Genomic DNA, 27361 nt, shown 5'->3' with positions numbered 1-27361 from the left:
GGAGCCATCGTATGAAAAAAATGAGGTTCTTCATAGAGCATGGCAGAGGGAGGTGGTGTTTTATGAAGAGTTTCGTGGACCACGACTGTCCTTCTGTGGTCCTCAGGAGACGCAACGAATACAGGGAGGCAAAGATACTTTGAGAAACCGCATCAAGTTTCAAACCCCCGATCCTGCGGGTTTTTTTCTGACTACGGCACTCGCCTATACAAGGCGAAGCAACAAGAGATGTGGTGACTGCCTGTCACTGTGCTCAAACCTACAGCACCCCAGAACATGAAGTGATCCAGTTGCTGTCCGCTTGGCGCACGGCACGCAGACACCGAGAGAGGGGCTCGTCACGCCGGAGCGGCATCCGCTTCAGGTGTTCAGGAGAGACAGTGACGCCTGAAGATCTGGGATTGTTTTACAAATCTGATATTTGGGTAAGAGTGGCTATATTCTTCTCATGGTTATGGAGAGTAATTAACGTGGTTTCTTCCTTTTCTCTTCATAATAATCATTTTTTACAACTCTGAGTTGAGACGTCAGACAGAAACATGTTAGTGTGGGGACATTTATTGAGGCTCTCCCTCAGCAAGGAGGGGGGATGTGCCCCTGTTAGGACCTGGTCAACACAAGGTCATGCTTCAGAGGTATCGCCACAGATTAACCTGTGACCTGTCCGATCACACTCCTGTTTTTGTACAATACATATAAGAGACGATCCCTGAAACCGTCTCCACTCTGGAGACTTAATACGGCGCCTTAAACAACCCTCAGTTTATGGTTCTGATGAAAAACATTATGAAGCTAGCCCAAAGCAGAGAAAGCAGAAGAGCAGATAGAGTATACAAAATTAACAAGGACCCAGATGTGGAACTGTTGTGTATAAAGAAGGAATTACAAAAATCATTCCAGAAGTTTTATAAAAACTTGTACACACTCCCAAAAGCCCATTCATGATCAACTGAAGGCTTTTCAGTGAGTTTTTTGGACATCCTGATAATAATGAATTACAGTAGTCCAGCCTGGAAGTAATAAATGCATGAACTAGTTTTTCAGCGTCACTCAGAGACAGGATATTTCTAACTTTAGAGATGTTGCGCAAATGGAAGAACGCAGTCTTACATATTTGTTTAATATGTGCGTTGAAGGACATGTCCTGGTCAAAAATGACTCCAAGGTTCCTCACAGTGTTACTGGAGGCCACGGTAATGCCATCCAGAGTAAGAATCTGCTTAGAGACCATATTTCTAAGCTTTTCAGGGCCGAGTACAATAACCTCAGTTTGATCTGAATTAAGAAGCAGAAAGTTAGCGGCCATCCAGGTCTTTATGTCTTTAAGACATTCCTGCAGTTTAACTAATTGGTGTGTGTTATCTGGCTTCATGGACAGATAGAGCTGGGTGTCATCTGCATAGCAGTGAAAATGTATGCTATGTCTTCTAATGATACTGCCTAAGGGAAGCATGTATAATGTAAACAGAATTGGTCCTAGCACTGAACCCTGTGGAACTCCATAATTAACCTCAGTGTGTGAAGAGGACTCTCCATTTACATGCACAAACTGGAGTCTATTAGATAGATATGATACAAACCACTGCAGTGCAGTACCTGTAATACCTACAGCATGTTCTAATCGCTCTAATAGGATATTATGGTCGACAGTATTTATAACTTTTTCCAGACAGAGATCTCAATTCCTTTGTTTTTCATTTGTTCCTGAATGTGGATCGCAGCGTGATGTCTGGATTTTGTTTGGCAGGTCCTATTTAACTGATTTCTTGTTTGTGAACAGCTGGAATCAGGCTGATGTGTGGCTAGAGAGACTGAACTTTGCTTTCCAAACATTATACTCTTAAGTTATAAAAGGAGGGGTGCAATCTCTGTTCACACAGGGTCAATTAGGTTTTTTTCTACCTGATAAAAACAGCTTCATTTATAAACTCCACTTTGTGTTGACTTGTGTTATCTTTGCCTAATATTTACATTCGTTTGATTATCTGAAACATTTAAGTGGCACAATCATACAAAAATATAGGAAATCAGGAAGGAGGCACTTTTCACACCACTATACTTTATCATTTAAATCTCTGAGTTCTTAAAGCTTCTGATTAGCTAACAAATCATTTCAGTCACACGATTCCAGATGTAAGCCAACATCTCAACTTGTCACCCCTTACTCGCCAAAACTAGGAACAATTTCCAAACACCACATTTACATGTTCAAACAAAACTCCAACTATCGCCTAATCTTTAAACCCTTTTTATTTCAGAGATTTAGTATAAGGGGTTTTTCTTCAGCACCAAGTGTTCCAGTCTGGTTTCAAAGCATTTCACAGAACAGAATCTTTAGGGAGTTTTAAATAATATTTTATTATCTACTGACTCTGGGGATTCTATTATTTTAATGCTTTTTGATCTTACAGCAGCCTTTGACACATTCGACCAAAGTATTCTTATTTGTCACCCCGAGCACTGTGTGGGGATGAGAGGCGCGGCGCTTCAGATCACACGTGTCCGAGGATATTTTCAGTTTTCAGGCCCCTCTTCTGTGGAACCAGCTTCCAGTTTGGATTCAGCAGACAGACACTATCTCTACTTTCAAGATTAGGCTTCAAACTTTCCTTTTCGCTGAAGCATATAGACCCTACGTTTGATGTGCAGCACTTTGGTGAACTTTGTAGTTTTAAATGTGCAGTATAAATAAAAGCTTCACCTGTGACTAATTTGGCTTGGGAGACCAAACCAATTATCCCTGACAATACAGCTCCTGGAGTCACTCAGGTGTGTAAAACCGCCCACTGGATCATCACTTCTTCATCTTTCTGCCAAGTTTCTATTTATTTTATTTGAAATCTCGTTTGTTGCCAGCACATGTGAGAGCGACGTGTCTCCACAGAGATGATATTTATACTGACATTTTATTCTCTAGGCTTTGAACTGACACACAGCACCAACCTTTGGCTCCTTTCCCGAGAGTTTTGATATCTGCAGCAGATTTTCCCCAAGTCATGATGTTCCCCTCAGAGTCTCCGGTGAGAACATCTCCAGTCAGGCTGAACACAAAGCACTGGATGAACTTGGGCTTCTTGTATTTCTGAAAATAATAAACAATTATTTGATCTTTTATATTAACTGTGCTAATAACTGATCGTTTACATGTTTCCATCCACTTTTTTGAGATGTTGAATTTTCAGTTCTCTTTGCTGAGCTTCTTCCTCTTTTGGCCTCTACAGAAAGATGCTGCTAACTCCATTTTCCACTGCTTCCTTGCACTAGCGCACGTTAAGTGAGTTTAAAAAGACAGAAATGTCAGCCAGGTCGAACACGACTGAAGTTAATCTTACTCCAAAGATGCCTTGCTTTTTCGTGAGCTGTCCTCCACTCAGCGTCCAAAAGTAGACGTGGGATTTTCCACAGGTGATGATGTTGGTGCTGTCCCGAGGGTTAAACTCTACAGCAAACACGGCCTCGTTGGTAGTCTGAACACACAACAGCATCAGAAGGGTTAGTGCTGTTACATCAGTCGTACTTCAGCTCCACTCAAAGTAATTTAAGGCTCTTGAATCAGATACATAAACAACAACTTTGAGCTGTGAAAGAAAAGAAAGATTTATTTTGCTTGAATCTTTTTTCTCTTAATCTTGAAAGTGAGCAGGTGACCAGCGCGACACACTTGAAGTCCCATTAACAAATGCTCATGAGCTGCTACTGGAGCCCTGCTGTCAGACTGATGGACGTGGAACAACAAGCTGGCAGTCCTCTACTTTCCCAAGATGCTTTGTTGCCCAGTCCGTGAACAGCAGATAAGTGAGAAGTTCTGAATCAACTCAGGATCCAGCTCAGAGCTATACTGTAGCACTGTAAACACTGGTAATGTCGCCAGCAAAATGTTGCACGTTGTTGTGAAACTGTCACACGGTTGTGTGGTACTGCCTTCACTTGTGTTTCATGCATAGAGCAAACTACCACATTAAGTATTTTAAAGAATATAAACAGAGTTTTGCATTTTGGGCCACATAAACCGACTTTCTGACCACTTGTGAATCCTATGTTGACACGGTGTTTTCAGCCCATGCATGCAGCCTGCTACGTGCCACAGAAGATCCTGGGAGCTCTTAAACGAGCCCATTCAATTCTTCTCCTGAGGTGACAAACAAGTTCAAACACCATCCTATGCAGTATTTGCATGTATGAAACATTTACACTGCTGCCATGACAGACGTGCTGAAACTGGTCCCGGGGAAGATGAGGCATTTTGGGATTAAAGCCCATAACAGCAGAGGGGAGACGTGGCTGCCAACGCCCCGCCCCCCACAATCTCCAGAGAAAAAGGACCTACAGTACCCGAGTACCTGTCACTGCGTTACAGGATGAAGCGCTGATGATTTCAAGAGACACTTTCATGCCATCAAACACATATTTATAAATATTACACAAAGATAACTGTAAGAGAACAAAATCTGTCTACACCTACATAAATAATTGCCCCCTTCACTTAATAACTACAATCAAGTGTTTGCAACAACTGCCAGTGAGTCTTTTCATCAATTTGTCTTTAATGTACGACACTCAAACGAAATAACCTGCTGTTATTCTAACATCTGAGTGCCGTCAAAGATTAACATCAGTATGTCTACTGAATAGATTCGGTGGTTAAAGCAATAACAAACTCATTAGGACCTGACGTTGACCGTCTTCCCGTTACCTTGATCTCTGCATGCTTGGTGCCCTTCGTGCAATCCCACAGTGACAGCATGTGGTCATTAGAGTCATCAATGACACACAGAAATGATCCAGCGTCCTAAAACACACCACCAGAAAAAAGAAAGCAGAATTACATAATGTCTTTACGTCAGTTTTATTTACACAGCAACAAATAACAACAGTCGCCTCAAGGTGCTTTATACTGTAAAGTAGAACCTACAAAAATGCATACAGAGAAAAACCCAACAATCATATGACCCCCTGTGAGCAGCACTTTGGCGACAGTGGGAAGGAAAAACTCCCTTTTAACAGGAAGAAACCTCCGACAGACCCAGGCTCAGGGAGGGGCGGGGCCAAAATCATGCTGAATCTAAGGCAAATAAATCTACTTGCTCTTGTTAAAGTGAATGGAAACACATGAAGTTCCAGGATGCAATCAACTCACAGCAAATGAAAATGCCACTGATCCCACTCCCCTCTGGAAGGTCCCCGGTCCGATCTGCTGCAGGGTGACCAGCGTGGTGGAGTCCCAAATATAAACACACAGCTGCAGAGGCTGCCGCAGACACAGAAACATCACTTACTCGTTTGTTGCCACTCGCTGCAAAGTTAACCAAGCTGTACTGAATGTTTCCGCACATCTCAATTCCTGATATCATTTAAAAGTTCGATCATCTTTTAACTTGTGACGCTCAAACTATGGATGCAAGCTGTGTTATTTTAAGGGCAGCAATAGTCACCTTGCCATCTTTATCCACCCCTGCTGTCTGGCCAGATGCCACTCGCACTTTGTCAGGATGGAGTGTGAGACTGCAGAGAAAGACATTTTCTGTGTAAAGCTTTTGCAAGTTTGCTGCACAGAAACATGAGGGTGGTGGGTTGCATCCATCATGGCAAAATGACAAACATGTGCTTACGGTCAAATAAACAGTGCCGTCTGTGTTTGGTCACAGAGGTTTATTTGGCTGCAGCACGATGAGAATGACTCAAAGGTTAAATGCTGTCTTTTTGGCACAAATAGCATCCAGTGAACAACTTTAGCCTGTCTATACTCTGTTTTTGAAGAGAAGCTCTCCTGATATTTAGACTGTAGTATTGATATTTTAACCTTGTCAAGAAACAGACATTTGCAGCTGTGTAGAGTTGTAATGGTAAATAGCTGATACAATCTTCAAATATGATGCATGGATGCACAATTTGAACATGGACTTTGTGGCAAAAGACAAATGAAACATTTTTGTCACATGGACCTACATGATACTCGCAGACCCTTCAGCTACTGTTTCTGCCAGCTGGTCTCTGCTTCACATGCTACCATACTTGTTTCCCATTTTAACTTGGCTCTTAAAAGAAATCTCAAAATCACATATTTTGGTGCAGTGGTGCAGTGCCATGCAGTAGCACGCCAGCACGCTTATCCCCTCCAAAATCTGCAGTGCAAATACTTTGACTCAAGTGATAATCCAAGGAATGGAGTTGAGTTCAGAAGCAGGTTAAAGCAGACAGTAGCTTCCCTCTTGTTCCCGATACACACAAGTGTTTTTCTGTTACCAGGTCACACAGACCTCTGTCCACAAATATCTGCAATCAGTCTAGTCTCACACTAATCAAAACAGTTCCTTCCTTGCACCGCTTTCGATAGATACTGACCACCGTAGACCAGGAGTACTTCATAAAAGCTGAGCTCAGTTTCACTAGTTGCACCCAGGCTGATAACAACAGACCTGCTGAATTAAGAAACCATCTGTCTAACAGAGTGAAACAGGTCTTAAAAATCTATTTTTGTTAACACTGTTTATTTTACTTCTTTTAAAGGTGAAAGAATGAGATCACGGATGCAAACAGCTGGATTTAGCTTCCTCCGGGCCTCTCCGTTACCACAGGGCAAAGAATTCAGTCATTAGAGAGAAGCTCAGACTAGAGCTGCTGAATAGGTTTTTAATTAGTTAAATACTCATTTAAAAACTACATTTTGGACTTACTTTGACTAATAGTAAAATTTCTTTCCCATTTTAAGATATTTAAGCGTGACAAATATACAAAACACAGAAATCAGGAAGGGGGCAAATACTTTATGTAGCTAATCAGTCAGCTGAACTGCCAAGTTCGATTTCAACATGTGGATGATTTATTCATTAGCTTCATTCCACTAACCAGCGGACGCAGTCTGTGTGTTTACGATAGTGCCGTTGTGTGCGGTTGTTGATGTGATAAAGCACAATCACACAGGCAATGAAGTACACTGCCTCGCCCGTCGGGAGGAAATACAGATTAGCTCGACCGTCCCGTCCACGGTAACCATAGCTAGCAGAACAGCGTTAAGGTAACAACAAGATACAAGAAAGAAACAAATCACACACAAAACTGTGTTGCTGAACCTTGCTTTAGTTCGAGCAGGCCAGCTATAACCATTGCACCCAGACCAGTATAGACCATACGAGGCATTAGTCCTGGTAAAACCAGCAGCGTCTGAATGTAACAACCCTCGCAAATACGTGGCATTGTGGAAGGATACACCCAGTCCAGCTCCAGTCTCTCAGAGGGAGGTTCCATCTTCAGCTCGTCGTAGTTCTGGATGTTGGAGGGGATGTACATGGTAATGGGTCGGCCTCGGATAAACATTTTGATTGACTGTCCTGAAAAACAAACAATGGGTTTGTGTCACAGATTCATCACCAAACTGTTCTTAATCACAGAAAACTCACGTGGGACCCGTAGTGGGCTCGCCCATAAAGAAATGTGATGTTTGCACAACCAAGTGGGGCCTGTGTGAGATATCTGTGGGCTTCCTCTGTCTACACAGCCCTGCAGAGAAAATTCACCCAAAAGTCGTCAACGGTCTGCTTCCTCAAGTGAGCGAGAGTGAGTCACAGTTCCAAACTTCTTGGGTTACTTTTTTAGAATAATTTGTTTTTTAAAAATCTAGCTCTCAGTTGCCAACTGGCAGCAGCAGCAAGAATGGGAGTGAGACACTCCTGGAAAAGCAGCCTGTCCACCTCCCCATGAAAGACGATGAAGACATAAAGCTGCATAAGAGCAGGTTTACCTTGGCTGTAGGTTCCTCTTCTGGAGCCAGGGGATCCTGTGTGTAAATGAGAAAAAATAAAGGTTAGCCAGACAAACAAATAGATCCCCTGTGCATTAAATCACAGCTGACCTACAGCTTTATAGCCTACTATAGCTTTAGACATTTCAGAGGGTTAAATCTTCCGTTAACATCAGTTACACCCACAAACTTTAGAATCCACGCCGAATCATGTTTTCTTGGCCGGTTTCTATGGGACTCAAAGTAAAGTAAAACATTAAGGATGAGCTTAACGACATGTGAATGTTGAGACCGACTAACTTTCTGTCTGACTGACCAGAAAACGCTAGAACAGTTTGGAGTGCCGGCAGCTATACAACAGTTCCTGTGTAAGTGCATGACGGTGGAGCCACAGTTTTGTTTGGTAACATCACACTGTAGCAAGGTTTTTATTGAAAATATCTACAGCTTTCATCTTCTCTAAAATAAATCCAGTTTCCTTGGCTGTGTGGGGCTTGGTTGCGGTCATTGTCTTGCTGAAATGACCACCCTGGTCTCATCTTCATCATCCTGGTAGCTGGCAGCAGCTTGGTTTTCTTTTTAAATCAAGAATGTCTCTGTACATTTTTCCATTGATCCTTCCTTCAATGAAGCGTGCCAGTGTTGTATGCTGAAAAACAGACCCACACCATGATGTTCCCACCTCCAAACTTTACTGTTGGTATGGTGATTCTGGAGTCATCTCACTGCAGTAATCTTCCTCTGCTTGCCCAAAACTACTATGTCCAGTTCCACATAATCTTAGCTCAGTAATTCTCGGATCCCATTTTGACCTCGGGAATTCCAGGCCATACTCGGCATGAAATACATTCCTGTATTCTTGTATAATACTATGGCGTTCCAGTATGCGCTGCCTGCTCGCATCTGACACCCTGCTGTTAGGTGCTGGATTGTCTCATCTTTGCACAGCCTGCACCCGGGGTCTTACCTGCTGTGACAGACCCCAGCCTCTATGGATCCTGTGCTCGGAGCTTGTTCCTGTGCTGCCATGATTAGTGCCTCTGTGCTGTCTTTCAGTCCAGCTTTGTCCAGCCACTGGCAGGCTTCTCAGTAACAGACACTTTTTCTATCTGCAATGTAATTTCTGATTTTCTTTCTCAGATTTCTGCTGCCAGTTGTATTCACCAAACACAGCATCCGTTGTGTTCCTGATGTGCGGATCTTTCCATCAGTTTCATCCTGGATAATGGTTTTCACATTCAGTAGTCCTCGACCTCCAACCTTGTGCTTAGTGTACAGTCTCATGATGCTGGACTGAAACTCTACATGCACGGTAAGGAATTTCCTCATCTTTATTATCCAATCAGAGTATCCGATGACAGGCAGGGCGTAGGCATTTATTGCCTAAATCTTGTTCTTCCAATTCAGTTGAGGACTTGGGTTACTCTGTATGTATTTGGTGGATGCGGCTTTCCTACCGGCCTCTTCATGGTTCCCACTTGCCCGTGGGATTCACAGGTACTTGAGGCTGTCCTTGATGTTTACACCGTTTCCTTCTGGTAGTGTAATCGCCTCAGTTCTCACTACCTTCCCTCGCTTTCTTACCATCCAGCTACACTTCTCCAGTTTGCATGAGATTCCACTGCTGTAGAATAAAGTGGTGTGGATCAGTGAGCCGATGTCTTGCTCACTCATGGCATTCATGTAGAGGAAGTGGATAATGTCATAGTCGGTATCTGAAACCAGTCTTGTTAATGACCTCACTGAGGCGGTTCAGACCTGTGCAGAACAACAGTGGGACACAGCATCTCCTTGATGATTCCTTCCCTTGATGGGGACTCAGGCTTAAAGTTGGCCTCTAGTATTTTTCGCCATATTCCCATCAAATTTTAGATGAAAGCACGTGTTGATCTTGTGGAGTTCTAGTTATTCCAGGATCCATGTGTAAGGTATAGTATGCACAACTAGCCGTCGCTGTTGTCAGTAGTGAGTAATATAAGTTCTAGTCATTTAACCTAACTGTTAAAATTTTAATTGTTGCCCAGTGCCGGTAAATTATCGTGTCATAGATGTTATGCACCCATCTGCCACCAGATGGAGCATTGTTGGTGAGAAATGGCATCAATTTGTTAATGTAAACCTTTTCGTTAAAAAAGGGTCGATGTGCGCGATAAAAAAAAAACAAAAATAAAAAACACCAATGAGGCAGAGGCTCTGAGGAAGCGATGCCACACTATTTGGAGACAGTTTTTTATGTCATCTCACTGATTGGATTACTTTATCTTGATTTCTTAACATAAAAGTCATTGTTTTATGTTTTATGTTGGACGGCACAAAAGTGACCCGCTTTGAATTTTAGTTTAGGTCCCCTTGTTTACTCCTGAGTTATTGGTTCTAGTTAGCTAACGTAACCTTGACTGCAACCAACCAACCAAACAAGCCGATGACATCATATCCTGTACTGGCACAAGAAGACACCTGGCATGTATTGAAAAAAATTGAAATTGTAATATAAAAGCCATAAAGGGTAATAGAACTATAAAATGATAAACCCAAAAACAAACAAACTCTGACGGATATAGTGCTGTGGAAACGATCCTGAGAGTTTGAGAAAGCCCTACTCGAGACAGAACAAAGCACAACGTTTTTCATATCATCTAAAGCAGGAGTGTCCAACTCCAGGCCTGGAGGGCCGGTGTCCTGCAGGTTTTAGATGTGTCCTTGATCCAGCACAGTTGATTTAAACGGTAAATGACCTCCTCAACATGTCTTGAAGTTCTCCAGAGGCCTGGTAATGAACTAATCATGTGATTCAGATGTGTTGACTCAGGGTGAGGTCTAAAACCTGCAGGACAGCGGCCCTCGAGGCCTGGAGTTGGACGCCCTGATCTAAAGGCTCAAATTTATGAAATGCATTCTTGCATTTGACTACGTCAAGAACTGTCAGAGTTTTATATTAACAAGTATGTGATGTGGTCCAAGTAAATTACACAGGTTTAAAAGTGGTCCATCCTTCAAAAGCCCCCCCTCCCCCAACGCAGCTATTCATGTAAGGGGCTATAATAGATATAAACTAGTGGCTGAGCCTGATTGGTGAAGGGAATGAAGCCTAAACCACCAGAACCAGACTGAAGGCCAATGCTCATAAAAGCTATGCAAAACAAAAGTGTGGTTGGTTGGGAAATCCACTCATTTTTACACAAATGACTACATGTGTGAACCAACGGGGTTTCTGTGTCACAAGTACAGAAGCACAGCACAGCTCAGGCCTGCCAACACTGGAGCCAGGCCAGACCATCATGTTGGAAAAGTACCTAAATTAAACACAACAACATGCAACGATGATCGTAGAAGCTGTTTTTGAATTCAGCAAAGTGCGTTTCAGTGAAACGGTGGTGGGCTGACTCCTGATTGAACCCTGGGGCCTGTATGGAGTTTGGCTCAGAGGCCTCTGTTGATGAAGATGCTGTCAATGACCTCACCTGCACTGGCGATAAGCTCTTTAGCTCGGCTGCGGAGAGAAAAATCAAGACATTAGAAGCCATTTCACAGACTGTTGCTTCACAATCGCATTATGTGTATTTATGAGTGTTTCACAGGGTGACTTCCAACAAGTGTCCCTTTAATGCGAGGCTGCTGCAGCCGTGGGACAAAGCGAGCGGTGTGGTGACATCTGTGAGTGATGGCAGGATGGCTCACTTCTCCAGGCTTGGGGAGCGGGCGAGGAGGTTTGCTGAAGATGCTGCCTTCTTGTCTAGACGTTTCCTCTGCCTTTCAGGGTTCCCTAGTTTCTCGCTGTTTCTACGAACCCTAAAGCGTCACAGAAACACCGAGTCAGCTTTAACAGACTCAAGACAGTTTAATGCACCTATCCCTCTGCATGCGAAGCACCCACAAATCCCCGCTGCACCTACATTCTCCATCAAAGGATAAATAACTTTTGCCAAGCCCCGCCTACTACACCTGTCACTGTGCCAATTGTGTGAAAGACCTCCTTATAGGTGTAAAAACAGTGCTACTGAAAATTTATGCTAACTTCAGAGACAAACGTGCTTTTTGCCACTGATCTGCAAATTATTTGAACTCTGATTCTGGACATTCTGGAAACAATCAGTCAGAACTAGTAGAAGCTCTGTAGCTTCACAAAAACAATATTTGTGTGTGGATTTAAAATTTTTTAAACCTACAAGGAACAATTTGTTGCCTAAACAGACACTTTGAAAACAGGTCGGCTTGTGTTTGCTTTGAGCTCTACAACACAAACACATCATAAAATACAAACTGAAAGTATCCAGTGTTACGTTTAAATAGTTTTGTAAGCACAATAGTGACATTTAATATTGAGATTAAAACACACACACACACACACACACACACAATGTTAAGGCCATGCAAACAATCACACAAGAGGAAGAAGCTGACCTGATGAAACAGTTTGACTAATTTATTCGATTAGATGAAATTTATTTGTAGTAATGTCATCTGAGTTTGAAATCTCAGCAACATACCAAATTTCTCAAAATGTAACCAGAAACAAAATCATTTAAAATTTGAAATTTGAAAATATAATTACTCTTTATTCTGTATTCTAAAGGTTTAATGCCGTTTGGACAGCTTGCAGGGGATTGCAATGGTGAAAATAGCTTCTGAGTTCATATTGAAAGTCTTAATGTGTCTAAAGCAGTGAATACTAATTTGTGCTAGTTTGATCCTGGAGGCCCACATGAGCTTTTGTCAGAGGCAAAAGTCAAACTGATGTTCTGGGAAACCCTTTCAAAGGAATAACAAGGAGGGAGGGCAAAACACAGAGCACATGCACAAGTAAACAAAGTAAACCAAAGCAGTAAACAAAAGCAGAGCCCTGCCCTGTGGTCCCCACCTATTAGTAAGGTAGTCCTTTATGGAAGACATGCTTTGCTGTAAGAGAATATGTTTTAATCACAAAGATATTAGGAGCGATTACAAGCTTAATTATAGTGAAATATTGTTGAAACAGTTTGTGCAAATCTGCAAAACCCAGTTGAAAAAAAACAGATCCTTACTGGCGCCGTGTCACATACAGAATCATGACACTGAGTCATTTTGAGGCGCTCTGCAGCTACGCAGCAGGAGTATACACCGTGCAGCTTGCAGACATGCCTTTTGTTTACTTCTCATTCTATTTTCCAGTGGATTCAAATCTCTGGGTGCTTTGAAGCTTAATATGGATATATGAGTTAGACTTTAGCTTTGTGTTTCTCCAGTTCAAACACACTGAAAAGAAAGCACGTGTGGACTTTAGTGACCGAGACAGCAGAACAGGACACCCGGGTGGTGACATATTCTAACGCAGCATGACACACCCTGCAAACCTGAGGATGTCTGGTTCATAAAGCGGGCTGCAGCACAACTGGGGTTTGCAGAGCCAGAATCTGGAAAGTCAGTGTTAGTGTTGATTCATTCTTAAAAGTCATGCAATCAATCAACGATTAAGGAAAGATGATTGAGGTTGTAAAGAACGCGGCAATGAGGCAGGACCACGCACAGAGCCTTCTCTCTTTCGTGGATGGGAGACAGCGGTCCAGAGCGGCAGCTGAGGTTCTGGTCTGAAGATTTGAATGAGGCCGAGGCTGAGCCTGGATCCTCCGGAGAGCAGCTGCCATCCAGGAGGTCCTCCCTCTGGAGGCCTCTGATGGTGGTGGGCTGAATGGGCTCTTCAACTGATGATGCCCATGTTAGGTCCTTTTCCTGCTCCCCTCTTCCTCCTCCTTCATCTTCTTCTGGCTCCTCATCCTCCTCTTCCATACCAGGGACACGGTGGAGTTTGGCCCGGTTTCCCTCAGATACAGAAGGACCTTCCACGAGTGCATCTTCCAATTGCAGGCTCTGGACTCGTCCGTGGAGAGGGACCCTGTCCTGGGCCGAGTCCTGGCCTGACGGGGTCGACTCTGTCTGGGTCGACTTGTCCACTGTTGCTGGAACGGTTTGGATGTCCGTGGATGCCGAGCTTCCTCTTTGGCTGTTTGCATTGGTCACAGTGGTGTCTGACAGTTGGCTGGAGAGTTCAAAGGTTGAGAACAACACAAAGCAGTCATACAGGCAGTTCACACAGACATATGAGCACAACGACAGTTTGAATAGACAAGCGTGTTGTCTAATACAACACAACGACCCCTCGTCGTTCGTCCTGAGCGTTTAAGCCCTTGGCTGGAAGGTGTAGTACCTCGTAGCAGGGTGCCGGATCCCATCGCTGGCTGAGCTGGAGGACAACTTTCTGCTGCTGCTGGAACAATCTGAGCAGCATGCTTGGCTTAGCAGCCGTGCAGCACTCGGGTTCACTGAGTAGATCAAAGTGGATTATTAGTTTCTTCTGCGTGTGCAGCTGCACTCTGCAAGTCTAATCACTTTTATATGAACGGAGACGGACGAGCCACACTAGTTTCAGTTTTCAGTTAACATCACCCACCTGCTATGACCTGCTGCTTCAGTAACTGTAGGACCTGATCGTGGATGCGGAGCCTGCGCAGGGCGTCAGCCAGAGAGGATTTCAGGAGTGTGATCTCGTCCTCCTGTGCCTGCAGACGCACCTCCATCATGGATGCCCGGTCTGGAAATTCAGCACTGCTGTCAGCAGACACATCATCTACAAAGGAAGCAGCAGGACGAGGGTTAGAGAAGAGCTGCACTACCAAATAATCTCAGCCTGTCGCTTGTTCTTCCATGGCTTCAACATCAGGTAACACTTAGCGCTACAATGTAGTTATTTTCTTTACAACAGGTTTATCTCATCAGAGGTGGGGCTTTGCACCAATCTGGACCCACGTCTGAATCCAGGAATCTTTGGAAAAATTCGTTATGATTGTGAGACAGAGCAGAATGTAACATTTAGTATCACATGTTCCTGAATGTCAAAAGAAATAAAAGCTCTTTGCCTGCAGAGCCTGTTGCTGCGATGCTGGGATTGAGCCCATGTGACACTCAAGTTTAGCATATTCTTCAGAAATGCTTTTCTCAGTTTATGCTCTCAGCCGATAGTCTGCCTTTACTTTTAGGTGAGAGACTCCGGTGACAGGCTTTCTACATACTTTCCACCGTTAACATCTTTCACTCTCAGATGAACACACCGGGAGTAATTCAGGGTTCAGGATACTGCTCGAGGATAATCTGGCATACAAACTGGAGCTGTCAGGGATCCAACCACCTGCCTTCCTTTCGGCAACTTATCTTTGTGAAGATTACAACATCGCTGTGAGGACATTTTTCTGGTACTGCTGTCTGAAGGTAAAGATGTGGTTTTAAGGTTTCGGTGGTTGGGTTTAAAGGCCCGTGAATGTGCAATGGCAAGCATAGCTTGTCCAGTGAAATTAAAAAATAGACATCAGTTAAACCTCTCATAAAACATCTCTCATCACAGGAAGCATCCTGTCATAAATAGGAGGTCCTCCCTCTCTAATAAGAGGCAAACTCTTTCTGGACAATGTTTTTAAAGTATTGTGAAGTGATTTTAGCAGAGGGTAGCAGTCAAGCTCTAAACCATGAACGTGGCTACGAAGAGTAGAAGAGTCACAGCTGACATAGAAAAATGCTCGCTCTCAGTAGGCTGCACAGCACTGAGGCTTTTCTCTTTTTACTGTATGAGAAAGCTGAGATGTAAAAATATAGCCTGATCGCTCCAGAGGTTTCAGTAAGTAACATGCGTTTATACAGCACTTTTCACAGACAACAAATCACAATGCAGTTCTAAATAAATCAACCCTGGTCTAAATACAAGCTTTTTGAAATAAAAAGGTCTTTAGCTGCTTTTTGAAGGGCTTCACTGAGTCCAGACACCGTAAAATAGTAAGTGGACTGGTTCTTATATAACGCTTTTCTACTCTTCTGACCACTCAAAGCGCTTCACCCATTTCGTTTGCTGTCACTATTACTCAGTCTCGACCACGCTCGGGGGCGTCTCCCATTTTGACCTCAGGACTTCCAGGCCATACTCGGCACAGAGGATGCCGGCCCCTTGGTTATAGCGGTCCATGCATGCCCTGCCGGCTAGCATCTGCAGGTCTAGATTAAACTAACTAGTCTAGTTTTTAGATTCAGCGGATGTAGATTAAAAGCAAGCGCTCGGTCACAGCAGAGCGCCGGTGCCACTCTGAATGATGAATTTCAGCTCTGCGTGACCGCCGGTCTGATGAAATGTTGTATTTCAAAACAAGAAGGTGCTGGGTTCAAATCAATGAGCCCGATGGGTCCTTCCTTTTCTTTCTGTGTGGCTCCCACCGTCCAAAGACAAGCAATGAAACCAACCTTAAACCAGTCTGTACAAACAAATTCTTCACCGCTGAAAAATCGAAAGCACACACGGTGTTTTTATACCAGTGCTTCCTTAAAGCGATTGCAAATGAGACACTAGTGCTGCCTATAATGCTAGACATGTCGATCCTATCTGGGGGGAAATTGCTAGTTGGATTTCTGGTGAGACCATGACTTGCAGTTTGGTGGTGCCACACCCACTGTGGCTTCTTCCCAGGATCTGTTTTTGGCAGTGGGATCCTGTACTCAGTAGGCTGGTTTTATAGATGGGGTGTTTTATTGAGTGGTTTTACTGGTTGCGGAAGTAAAGTGTGGAGGTTAAAAGAATTTCTGAAAAGCTAAACTAAACAAAACTAAAAGTGAAAACATTCTAAACTCTTTAAACTTTGTGCTATTTCTGTGCATGTTTGGACGGCCACAGAGTGTGACAGCCATTAATATACAGTCTCTATATATGACTCACCATCCACAGTCGTTTCACTGTCTGCCATCTTTTTTTTGTTATAAATGTAAGAAGTTATAGGCAGATTTTTGATGTCATTACTACAGATTTAAATTATTGGTGAGAGCACATGAGACCACACGTCCTTGTGAGAGGCAAACATCAGCACTGCTTTACTCAAAGCAAAGCCCCCAAAACAAAACACGACAATCGAAGGGACAATCGTGATCTGAACCAGTCAGGAGGCTGGACTGACAGGATAAAACAGAATAATCAGTGCTCCTATTGGTCATCACAGAAAATCTCACAACGTACAACTGCATCAGAAAACAGATACAAGCCTTGCTACTGTAGAGGTCTCACCACAACATAATTACACATCTGCATAAATGATCGTACTCCACTTCCACTCTGGTTTTCTTCTTTTCATTTTTCCCATGGAAGCCAAGACGGGATGACTCATAGCTGTTTGGCAGCAGCTCAGGGGAAGCTGGAATTTGATCCACATTAGATTCGTGTAGCTATACTGGAATTCTGGTTACTATTCACAGTCCGTCTGTCGTAGCGTGGAAGTGCAAAAGCAGGTTATGTCACCACTTTTGGAATTTCTTTTATCTCTGCGTGGACTTCTCAGTTTCTGAGTTATGGCTGGAGATGTCCACTGAGTAATCTGAATGTGCGTTATGTGAACAAACAAACGTTTTTCCACATGCCACACATTTCAGGGCTGAATATCATTATTATATCAAGGTGAGGATATTTGCTGACATCTCGTTACTGCTGAACATGTGCCAGCAGACAGAACGACTGACAGGAAATGACACGGCAATGCTGGACAAAAGCCTTTTTCACGTGTCTCTTCATACACGTCACAGGGTTTCTCAACATGGGAACGTTTGGGAACAGAGCCCAGTGACACAGTAGTTACTGGACGTGATAGCAGCTCTAGTCCAGCAGCAGCGTTCAGTAGGAGCAAAAGAGGAGGATGTGAACCCTGCTTGGCAGGTTCTAATTAACCTATGATTCAGGTTTTGAGAGAAAAAGAAGGGAATCAATTTAAGAAAAGAAAAATAGTTGGTGAAACACACCACGAGCCTCTTTCAGCCGTATCCACCACTGTTAGAAAAGAGAGAATTTGCTCCACTGATGACGTCTTTCGTAAAAGGCTCAGGGTCATTTAAGGACCCAGCAACTATAATTAGCCACTAAAGCTCTGGTTTTACTTTTATCTACATGAAACATGTTACTATAAATCTAGATTACTGCTCTTCTCCAGATGTTGCTTTAGTCCTTAATAAGCCCATAAACATCTTAGCTGCTTATCTGCATGCATGTGCTTAAAGTTAAAAAGAGTACGTGCGTCCTGCATCCGTTTGACTAACACATATTCTCACAGCGCCCACCCACTCTTTCTACCTGTCACCCAAGGATGCTGCATCATGACCTCAGCCACCTACAGACACACAGCGCTCAGTCTGTAGTTCTCTACTTTGATTTAGATGCTTTGCCGCTGCTCAACATCCTGTACGCCCCTGCACAAGTGCCGAGGTCCCATCTGAGAAGTGAAACAGAGAGCTGCACCATCTGTGAGAAACACTCCCCCCACCCCACCACCACCACGCTGCACACATGTGACTGACTGCACAGCTCGTGTGGCTGCAAACGGCTCACCAGGACTGCACATGAGACGAGCTGACCTCCTTTACAGTCCTTCACTTTGACTCTCACTCCTGTGTTTATCTCCAGGGAGCATCTCAAAAACACACCCGATGACGCCGTGATGCAGTGGTTAGCGCTGTCACGTCACAGAAACAAGGTTGTGGGTTTGATTCTGTAGGCTGGTGCCTTTGTGTGGCATTTGCATGTTCGCCCTGCACCTGAATGAGTACTCTCTACTCTGCTGCGGTTGTAGTAAGAGAATTTATGAAAGGACTAGAATTAAAACTAACCGATTGTAGCCTTCACACAAAACTGTGCCTCGTGCACACAATGCACCGAAACGACAGGCGCTTCTACACTGCAGCTGGAAGCCAACAAGCTGGTGGAAAAAAAGGTGGCATACAAGGGGAAGTTGATGCTGCAGGCAGATACGTTCACAGGTGGGGGTGTGAGAACACGTTTTCAAGGAATAGTTTCCAGCACTGAGTGCACAGAAGACAAAGGAGGGCAAAAATATTTATATTTCACCTAAATATTTCTCCGAGCCTCCCGTCACTGAGACGGCGACACTCCGTTTGGTTCAGGGACATGAAACAAGCGGTTGAGACGGTATTTAGATGATCCTGGAGCATGTCGGCGGGACTGACGTGTAGACGACTCTCAGTTCCCCATGTGGTCCTTAGTGAAACTGAGCCTGACACCCCCGTTTCATTTCATTTCATTTTTACTTTTTATTTGTCATGAACCACAAACGAGAGCGCGGATCTCAGCAGATACGAGACACCTCGTACCAAATTTAGCTCCTAGTAAAAGAAACTAATACAAACAATATCCAAGTTAAAAGTACAAAGCTCATATAAAATCGGGAAAGTCTCCCAGCCCACCCCACTAACAGCACATACACATTATACAGTCTTTATGCACGCCTGCACATCCAGTTCAGTAACACTGTGCCACCATTAAACGGTATAAGCACAGCATAAAGATCCAAAGGACGATGATTTAACAGGAGACAACTCATGGTGGTTTGATTACTGTTGCACGGGTGGATTCATTGGTTTACACTGTGCAGGGGCCCCAAAACCAGTTAAGCCAGCCTTGCTATCTTAAAGGATAAAACCATGGAAAAAGTAATTGTCAAAAAGCCAGAGGAGATGATGCAGCTCACAACACGCTACCACAATCTTAACCGTCAGGCCTCGCTGAAGCAGACGCAAATACAGTGCAAGTCCGTGCTCGCTCTACATACAGATAACAACACTGTAAGCCACTGACGGCCATGGAGCATAAATCTCTGCCACATGATGATCTCACTGAGTGAGACTGACTGATTTATTATCAGCACTGCTTTAACTGCACAGACTGACGTTTGAGCCGCTTTGGTTTCCTTCTGATTTACAGGTGCGATCAAAACAAGGCGCCAGTGAAAACACTCTGATTCCCCCGACTTCAATCTTTAAACTGACCAGACAGGATTCAGCATTCACTCAATGCTACAGACACATTTCAGTGTCTGTTAGAAAGCAGTGAGCTTTAACTTCCAGCCCTGAGACAGAAGAAAGAGTGTTTACCTCCAGGCTCCAGCAGAACAGCACGTGTGTTCTTCTGAAAAGAAGCACTATTACGACATTCTGGGAAAAACACTGAAAAAGCTGCCATTTGCTGATGCAACTTCCTGCTGATCTCTGCACAACTGCAACACGTCCCAAATCCTCACAGTACTCCTAGACAGCTGTTCGAGCCAAAACCACAACACGCTGAAATGATGAATCCACTCTGGTTCCACTAATTGAACCCTTACCGTATATACACCAAATATAACTCCTGTTCTCAGGGTGTTTACAGCAGCAAGCTGACTAAGATAATGAGCTCCGCTGACTAAGTGCTGTATGAATAGACTCGATTCTGCGGCTCTAATTCTAAACCTCTCTATTAAAGCACGTGTCTAAGTGCTGCAGTATAAACAGTATTTGGGTTTAACAGTAACAGTAACTGGTGTTAGTCCTCTGACGGCTCTTATAATGCTTGTTTGAGTGTGAAGGTGTGTATTTCTTGTCTTATGCACTACAGCAATGTGACCACATTCACATCTTCCAGCTGTTTAACTTCCAGCTGTGTAAGTGGGGTATGCACACATTTTTACAGTAATCCGTAAGCAGTAATTCAATTTCTCTTCTCAAGTTATACAAATACAAATCAGACAGAAGAAGGCATGCCTCTTCAGACGCTTGAAACACTGAGTGATGTCACTTCCTGTAGGAAAAGTTGCTATTCCAGCATTAGCAGCAGCTGCTTTTACACCAAAGCAAACCATGACAAAGAAACACAGCTCATCACAGATGGAGGCTGACAATTACCACAACAGAGCACGAAGCGTTTCACTGATACTGTCCTCATCTATAGTGAAGAGCTTAGCACTTTATGCACTTTAGCTCCTTTAAGTGTGCGACTGTACATGGTCTGTGTGGGTCAGAAAGAAGTGTTAGTCAGTCGGGGTTAATGGTACGACGCCGCACCTTTACTAGGATAACTGCAAATGTAAGCAAGGTAACGCTGCGTTACGTCCGGACATAAATCCCACATTCACTGAATTTCTATACAGTTCTTCTGATCTGGTCTATTTGACCCTGTTAGCATAAGCTGTGACCTTTTATGGAAGTTCAGACTAGTCAGGAGAATGTGAAAACTAGTAAACTTTACCTCCTGAGCCGTAAACTACAGACTTCAGCACATCTGTCCTTTGAAACAAAGGTCTTCCATTCCTTACTCTGAGCTGGGGAGTTTCTTGTAACGTCTAAAGTTATGCAGTTACTTAAGAGAGCGTGATACTTCACTGGTTGCATTGTGCTCACACACACAGCATGCATGTGTCTAAGTTCATTCAGTGACTCAGTAAACGCAGTTTGAAAATCTGAGGAGTTTTTCATGCTTTTCCACATTTCTGCACAGATTGAACTTGTGCAGTTATCATTACTGATACAAGTCATGGACACAACAATTACAAAACACAAGACTGGTGTTATGAACCAGCAGAAAGGCAGTAAGATAGCAGGCTTACTTTGTATTTTCAATATGGATATATTATCTTACTTTATTTTTAACATCTAACAAATGGTATCAGTATTAAAACTGAGGGCAGTATCTTTAAAGTCTTGTTTTGCTAAGTCTCAAATAGCCATTAACAGAAGTAAACTGTTGGAAAAGCAGTAAAGCCTCTTTGTGTGGCACTGGAATCTGCACACACTGCACATTTGCTCGCTCTTCCCTAAAACATTACTATGACTAGTTTGCAAAGATATCAGCCAGTCCTTTAACCCGATGTCAGATGTGCTTCAACTTTAAGGCTGGCATACAGTCCACCACACTGGGCTGTATTCAGTGGAGGAAATATTGTGTATCAGTATCTGCATGTTACTGCTAAACACAGCAGTTATTTGATCCCTACAAACTCATATTACGTAAGCCGGCCAGCTGACACCGAGGCACAAGCAACTCTCCAGAGCTCCAGCACACCTCATGCAGCTTTCCGAGGCAGGTAACGTGTCACCATCTTCGTTTATGAAACATAATTACCAACGTAACGCAGGTCTTCATTAAGAGAAATGGCTGTGTGTTGAAGCTTCCTGCAGCACTGAGTCACAGCTGCCTTGCTCAAGCTTCCCCATGTGATATTAATATATTTGCTGTTCCCCAGCGCTTTGGCGGCCCACCAGCTTTCAAGAAGCCAGAGTATGTAAGATAGGCTTGGGTGTGGATGTTTGTATACACATGTGAATCAAAAGCAGCACTGGGCAGCTATCAAAGTTCCAGTTTCAGCATAATAGTAAGTATTGTGGGGACAGACAGGGTGGAGCTTTTTCACCCAACCCACAGTGACTTGGAGAGAAGGATGTTCAGCTGGTGCTTCGTCTAATATATGGATGAACTGTTGTGCATGGACACAGGCTGCTGCGGTCTTCGCTCTGCCGGTGGTCTCAATGTTGATGCTCAAACTACCCACGCGTGACAACATGGAATCAGCAGCACACAACTCAGTTTGCGACACAAAGTGGTTGCAGGCACGCCTCCAGGGTGTCCTGATCACTCGGGCCAGACTTGAGGAAACTATTTGAATGCCACAGAAATAATGTAAACGACGTGCAGCCGTCCCACGCACCTACACAGTCACAGCGCTGCTGTAACGTCCTGTTTCTCCATCGACGTTTGAGACTACTGTCTGTCTGCGCTAACGTGTGACTGAACAAAACATGGAGAAATGTTGAAAAGCCCAGAATTAAGCAGCAAAAATCCTTTGAAAGTCAGAGCGGATGTTCCGCCGACCATCCGCTTGCAATAAAAGACAGCAAAGAATGCGGCGACGAGCGCTGCCAAGAAAAACTGCATCTGAGTGTTCAGTTACGAAGTTTTGGTGTGACTGAAAGCCTCCGAACAAAGCTCGAGGTTTAACGCGTTTGTTAAACTGTGTAAAGCGTGTGTGGTGCGGTGTATGCTAGTTTTGTCCAAAGATTGCCATCTTTGAAGCTGTTTGACAGCGTTCCTTTGAGAGCGATGCGATTATCTGATCCGAGCACGGACAGTGAAGTTTCCACGGCTAATGCTGTCAGTAAAAACACAAAGGACCACTGTCGCTGCTGCACTCACCCAGACTGTTGGTAGAGGAATCCATAATCCCAGGTTTAGACGGCGGCTCCTGTTTTTAGAGGAGCAGCGTGCACTAAGGTGTGTTTTCCATGCTGACAGAGGAGAATCACAGCCCACACTCTGGAGACTTGAGTCGATGACAGGTCTAAGAATACCGGAAACGCGGAATTTTCCGCAACATAAAGCGCAATAGTTTATTAAACGCGCGGGTGCGTGGGTGAGTGTGTGTGTGTGAGGGGGGGGTACTTATAAGGAAATCAAGCTTAAATATAAAATATAGTTCGAAATTACTTTATATAAAATGAAAAACTAAAAACAATCACACCACAGACTGAAAACCGCTTCCGGAAGTGTAGCCCCTCGTTATAGCTAGCTTGACACTATTGGCGGGAAGGCACCGGGTACGGCTAAAAGTGCTGCCAGATATTCGCCTCAGTCAGACTGCGTCAGGAAGGAGGATTTCAGTGTCCGTAAACCAGAACATCTCACGGAACTCTTAAAGCAGCTTCTTACGGCTGCACCTCTGCAGCCTGGCAGCTACAGGACGAGCATTTGTTTCCATCTCGTGGCGGCGGTGCGCACTACAAGCCCTGAAACCTGTGCCAGAAAGTGACTGCCTGCATTCAAACTGCTATAAATAACTTGTTGGCCTATAAGAAATGAAACGTATATCAAATGCATCCCTCACGAATGATATCCAGTCATCCTGAACACGCACAATATTCCTGTCACAAGGTAGAAGCTGCAATTAGTTTTTGGTAAAGTGAAGTGGTCACCCTAAATTATACTGCACGACAAAGGATAAAAAAAATAGTTAGCTTTCTCTTTTCTCAACTTTTGTTTAATAGTTTGAAGAATCATAGCTACAGCGCGAAGAATGGCATTGATTTAGAAATCATTTTCCTGCATTTTAATGGAGAATATTTACTGCGCTTATTTGCGGTTTTACGGAACTATCATTTCTGTCACTGTTTCTATTGTTTGGGGGAAGCAAACGCGTGTCGGACCGGAATGCTGTACTGGCCTTTGAACATGGTAGCGTCCATTGACAGCGCCTTCTGAAGGAGACTATTCTTGTCCGATTGTCGGCATTAAAGGTCAGTATTAACATGGTTATACATGTTGGGGTAATAATAATAACTATCATTACTACAACGTTTGAGCAGTTGACGAACTAAACTTCACAAAAATGTGAAATGTAAAGTTTGATCGTTCTGTACAAATATTTACAGCTGGATGAGGTACACCGAAGAGTGAACGTGTGAGCTTCACGTCCGTGTGCACTTCTGTTCTCTGACACTCGCCGTGATGGCTCGACTATGAAGGGCAGCCGCTGCCTGCATCAGCTCAAGTCTCTGCGGCTGCTCAGCCACGCAGGGAGGCGGCTGCCGCCGCCTGCTGCTGCTGCTGCTGCTGGAGACAACGGCGCTCTATTCCGGTTACACTCCTCGAGTCTGCTCGGCGGCTCGCAGTGCCCACAGCGCGAGGTGAGCTTTAGCAGCGACCAGACTTAAGCTCATATACAGCACTGATATAATCGCAGAGAAAGGCAGCTGGCAGTCGACTCTTTGTTTGGTGTTAATCAATAACTAATCAGATCATATGAATGAATCTTTTATATGCGTTCATAACAAAAACATGTTGCTTTTAGGTGTTGAGGCATTTCCACAGCAGCCCAGCGCGCACCAAGAGTCAGCCTGCACGGTTCGTTCAGGAAGAGGACAAGACGAGGGACAAGTCTCTGGTCGCCCACGATGATCTGTTTGAGCAGGTCGCCAAAGAAACCAAAACCAAGGCCACGTTTAACAAAGTGATAGACGTCTACACCAAGAGAGACATAAGGCGTCGAGGTCATGTGGAGTTCATCTATGCTGCTCTGAAGAAGATGCCAGAATTCGGGGTGGAGAAAGACCTCACTGTCTACAACAAGCTGCTGGATGTTTTTCCTAAAGAGGTATTCGTGCCGCAAAACTTTATCCAGAGGATGTTCAACCACTATCCCCGTCAGCAGGAGTGTGGAGTGCAGCTCCTGGAGCAGATGGAGAGTTATGGTGGGTGTCTATAGTATTGTGGTAGTTGTTGAGAATCTTGAGGTGTTCTGTACACTGTTTTTGTGTCTAAGTGTCAGTGTCTGTGCTTCAGGTATCATGCCCAACACTGAGACCAAAGTGCTGCTGGTCCAGATCTTTGGAGAAAAGACCCACCCTATGAGAAAGTACCAGCGTATCATGTACTGGTTCCCCAAGTTCATGCACGCAAACCCCTTTCCTATTCCCAAGCAACTCCCTGAAGACCCAGTAGACCTGGCACGCTTCAGCCTCACACGCATGGCAAACGACTGGGATGCAAAAGTGACCGTCTACCAGGTATATGCATGGATTAGCCTAGCTTAGCATGAAGACTGGAAACAAGGGGAACAGCTAGCCTGGCTTTGTTCTTTAAAAGAATAACAAAAGTAACTCTAAAATCTTTAAAGCTAATACGCTGAATGTTTCAGACCCGAGTCTGGAAACCCCTTTTCCACAGCTGTCAACCACAGACTCGTGTTCCACATTTCTTAAGCTTTTAAACTGAGCTTATAGAAAGTGGAGAAAAAACTCCACATGATTGCGAGTACAAGTTTTTGTGTTACAGTCATTTAGTTTCTCAGGTCTAACTAAGACAAACTTGTGTGTAAAAATCGTTTGACTGACTTTGTGTTTTGTCATCAGATGTAAATCTTGTATTTACCAAACTGTGTGTGCTCTCCTCACAAGCTGCCCTGCACAGACATCACAGACAGCGGTGCTGAAGTCACACTTCCACATATAGTAGGTATGGATGACTTGAAACTACATTCTGTGTCTTAGTCAGAAATATATTGTTAAAAATACTAATAATGGCATCATTTCCATATTTGTTGTTTGTTTTCTTTCTTTCCTGTGTTTGCACCAGGCATCCAGAGCCCCAGCCAGATGGAAGCGCTCGCTAAGCACAACCCGTGCAGGCCCGTGTTCGTGGAGGGCCCGTTCCCTCTGTGGATGAGGAAGACGTGTGTTTACTACTACGTCCTCAGAGCCGACCCTGCCCCACCTGAAGAGAAGGTGGGCAAACATTACTGTTAACCATTACAAATAATAAGTGCTGTGTGATGATCATATAACAGAGTGTTTGAATTCTAATGATTGTGGCTTATAGCTCAGGAAAGTCACAAAACCAGAATCTCAGATTATAGAATATTTCCTAAGATCCATTAAAAACAGGATTTCTAGTACAGAAATGTCCAGCTTGGTGTGTTCATTAATACACTCAGATGTTAGGAATGCAGCCGTTGCAGCTGCTTTCCTGTAGACATCTGTGCATGCTGGTGTTGGGGGAACTGACACCACCCTCACTCCACTCCCTGTGAAGCTCTCCCAGCTTCTTCAGCTGGCTGTGATCTGCAAACAGCCGGCATTTTCTGCAGTCACCGTCTGTGTGTTCCCCTCGTTGTAGACTCTGTATAATGAATGTAGAATATGTGAAACTTTGTGAATTAAATTACAAACAAATCCTCCTCCCTCCCCTCAGATAGAAGAGCCGTATGACCCAGAGAGGTGTTTCATGTATCCTCTGCAGCTAGACCTGGATTTGGACCGCGACCTGGGGGACGATGAGAGCTTCGATGTGGAAGACTGTAAGATATGGCTTCACTGCTGTTGACCACAACCCCTCACTTCCAGGGTGTAACATAGATGATGTGTGTCTGTGTGTCTATCCAGTGGATGACGGTCCAGTCTTTGCCATGTGCATGACCAGTCAGGGGGACCAGGCTACCCTCAATCAGTGGATCTCTGGCCTCCAACAGAGTAACCCCATCCTAGGTCAGATCCCCACGTTGTTCCGACTGGGCGCTGGACCCCGGGAGCTGCAAGGGGTGGGCGACACCGACTCGGCCAGTGGAACCTGGTTTTCTTCACACGCCCATAAAGAAGAAGCAGACCCTGGGGAAGACGGCGAGGCTGTAGTGGAAGAGGAGCCCAGGAGAAGTCAGGGTGTGAAGCAGTGAACAGGAAAAAAGTTTCCTCCTGACTCCCTCCGAACCAGCCGGGAGGCTTTTGTAAATTCTTTTTAGCATATTTAATAAAGCCGTACAAAATAATTACAAACGTATTTATTCAGTCACAAATGTCTCACACCTTTAAAATACAGCAGACTATCTACGGAAGTACTAAGTCTGTATGTGTTCAAATGAAGTCATTGTAGCTGTGGAAATAAACAACGATGAAGTCGAGTTGTTAAAGTAACACAATAAATGTTGACTTCCATTTACAGTTGGACTCTGTTTAACTGTTTTTCACTGCCATTGAAGCTCGACTTGATTTTGGTGAACTTGGTTTTTGCTCCAATGACAACAGCTCGCCGCGCAGACTTCAGTGAGCTCACGCTGTCAGGAGTGTTTGGCTTTACAGTTGTTGTGAAGTTGGAGTTGAGGTCAGACTGTGGAGAAAACAGACTGGCCTCATCGTCTGTGGTCTTTCAGCTGTGGAGTGTCTGGTAGAGTTTCACTAAAACAGTTTTTGATTGTAGTTTTGTTAATTAGCAAAATGTGTTTGTGAAACTGTTATTGCATCTCTTAGTAAAACAAGCTCCTGATGAGG

The 27361-nt window shown here is 44.1% G+C and overlaps 2 protein-coding genes across 3 annotated transcripts in view; one reads left to right on the top strand and one right to left on the bottom strand.

The window, feature by feature from the left end:
• The window catches only part of eml3 (EMAP like 3), a 33027-nt gene extending 9551 nt beyond the window's left edge, over positions 1-23476 (bottom strand). Inside the window, exons 1-14 of one of the 2 annotated variants that reach the window (XM_026161162.1) lie at positions 22743-23476; positions 14163-14339; positions 13920-14034; positions 13242-13751; positions 11417-11527; positions 11200-11228; positions 7739-7774; positions 7208-7328; positions 6847-6996; positions 5433-5502; positions 5138-5248; positions 4694-4789; positions 3333-3467; positions 2944-3082 (exon numbers count right to left, since the gene is read on the bottom strand). In XM_026161162.1, the coding sequence (XP_026016947.1) occupies positions 2944-3082; positions 3333-3467; positions 4694-4789; positions 5138-5248; positions 5433-5502; positions 6847-6996; positions 7208-7328; positions 7739-7774; positions 11200-11228; positions 11417-11527; positions 13242-13751; positions 13920-14034; positions 14163-14339; positions 22743-22767 (1825 nt within the window). In that variant the 5' untranslated portion in view covers positions 22768-23476. The remainder of the gene's footprint in view (positions 1-2943; positions 3083-3332; positions 3468-4693; positions 4790-5137; positions 5249-5432; positions 5503-6846; positions 6997-7207; positions 7329-7738; positions 7775-11199; positions 11229-11416; positions 11528-13241; positions 13752-13919; positions 14035-14162; positions 14340-22742) is intronic. The other variant, XM_026161164.1, reaches the window with a different exon arrangement.
• A 202-nt stretch (positions 23477-23678) lies between these two features.
• Positions 23679-27034, top strand: ecsit (ECSIT signaling integrator). Its single transcript, XM_026161226.1, has 8 exons — positions 23679-23839; positions 23975-24229; positions 24394-24793; positions 24885-25108; positions 25499-25556; positions 25677-25825; positions 26292-26397; positions 26483-27034. The coding sequence occupies exons 2-8, from the start codon at positions 24062-24064 to the stop codon at positions 26767-26769; spliced, it is 1392 nt and encodes a 463-aa protein (XP_026017011.1). The 5' UTR covers positions 23679-23839; positions 23975-24061; the 3' UTR covers positions 26770-27034.
• Positions 27035-27361: the final 327 nt, after the last annotated feature.

This window comes from Astatotilapia calliptera, chromosome 3 (genome assembly GCF_900246225.1).
Source record: "Astatotilapia calliptera chromosome 3, fAstCal1.2, whole genome shotgun sequence".
NCBI classification, from domain to species: Eukaryota; Metazoa; Chordata; class Actinopteri; order Cichliformes; family Cichlidae; genus Astatotilapia; species Astatotilapia calliptera.
Note: the sequence above shows the minus strand (reverse complement) of the source record. Positions and strands in the feature narration are given on the sequence as shown.

Bases quoted from the DNA above. Each gene is read 5' to 3' on its own strand.
- ecsit (XM_026161226.1), top strand. From the start codon at position 24,062: ATGAAGGGCAGCCGCTGCCTGCATCAGCTCAAGTCTCTGCGGCTGCTC. The intron at 24,794-24,884 runs GTGGGTGTCTAT...TCTGTGCTTCAG, and splicing joins GGAGCAGATGGAGAGTTATG to GTATCATGCCCAACACTGAG. The intron at 25,109-25,498 runs GTATATGCATGG...TCTCCTCACAAG, and splicing joins CAAAAGTGACCGTCTACCAG to CTGCCCTGCACAGACATCAC.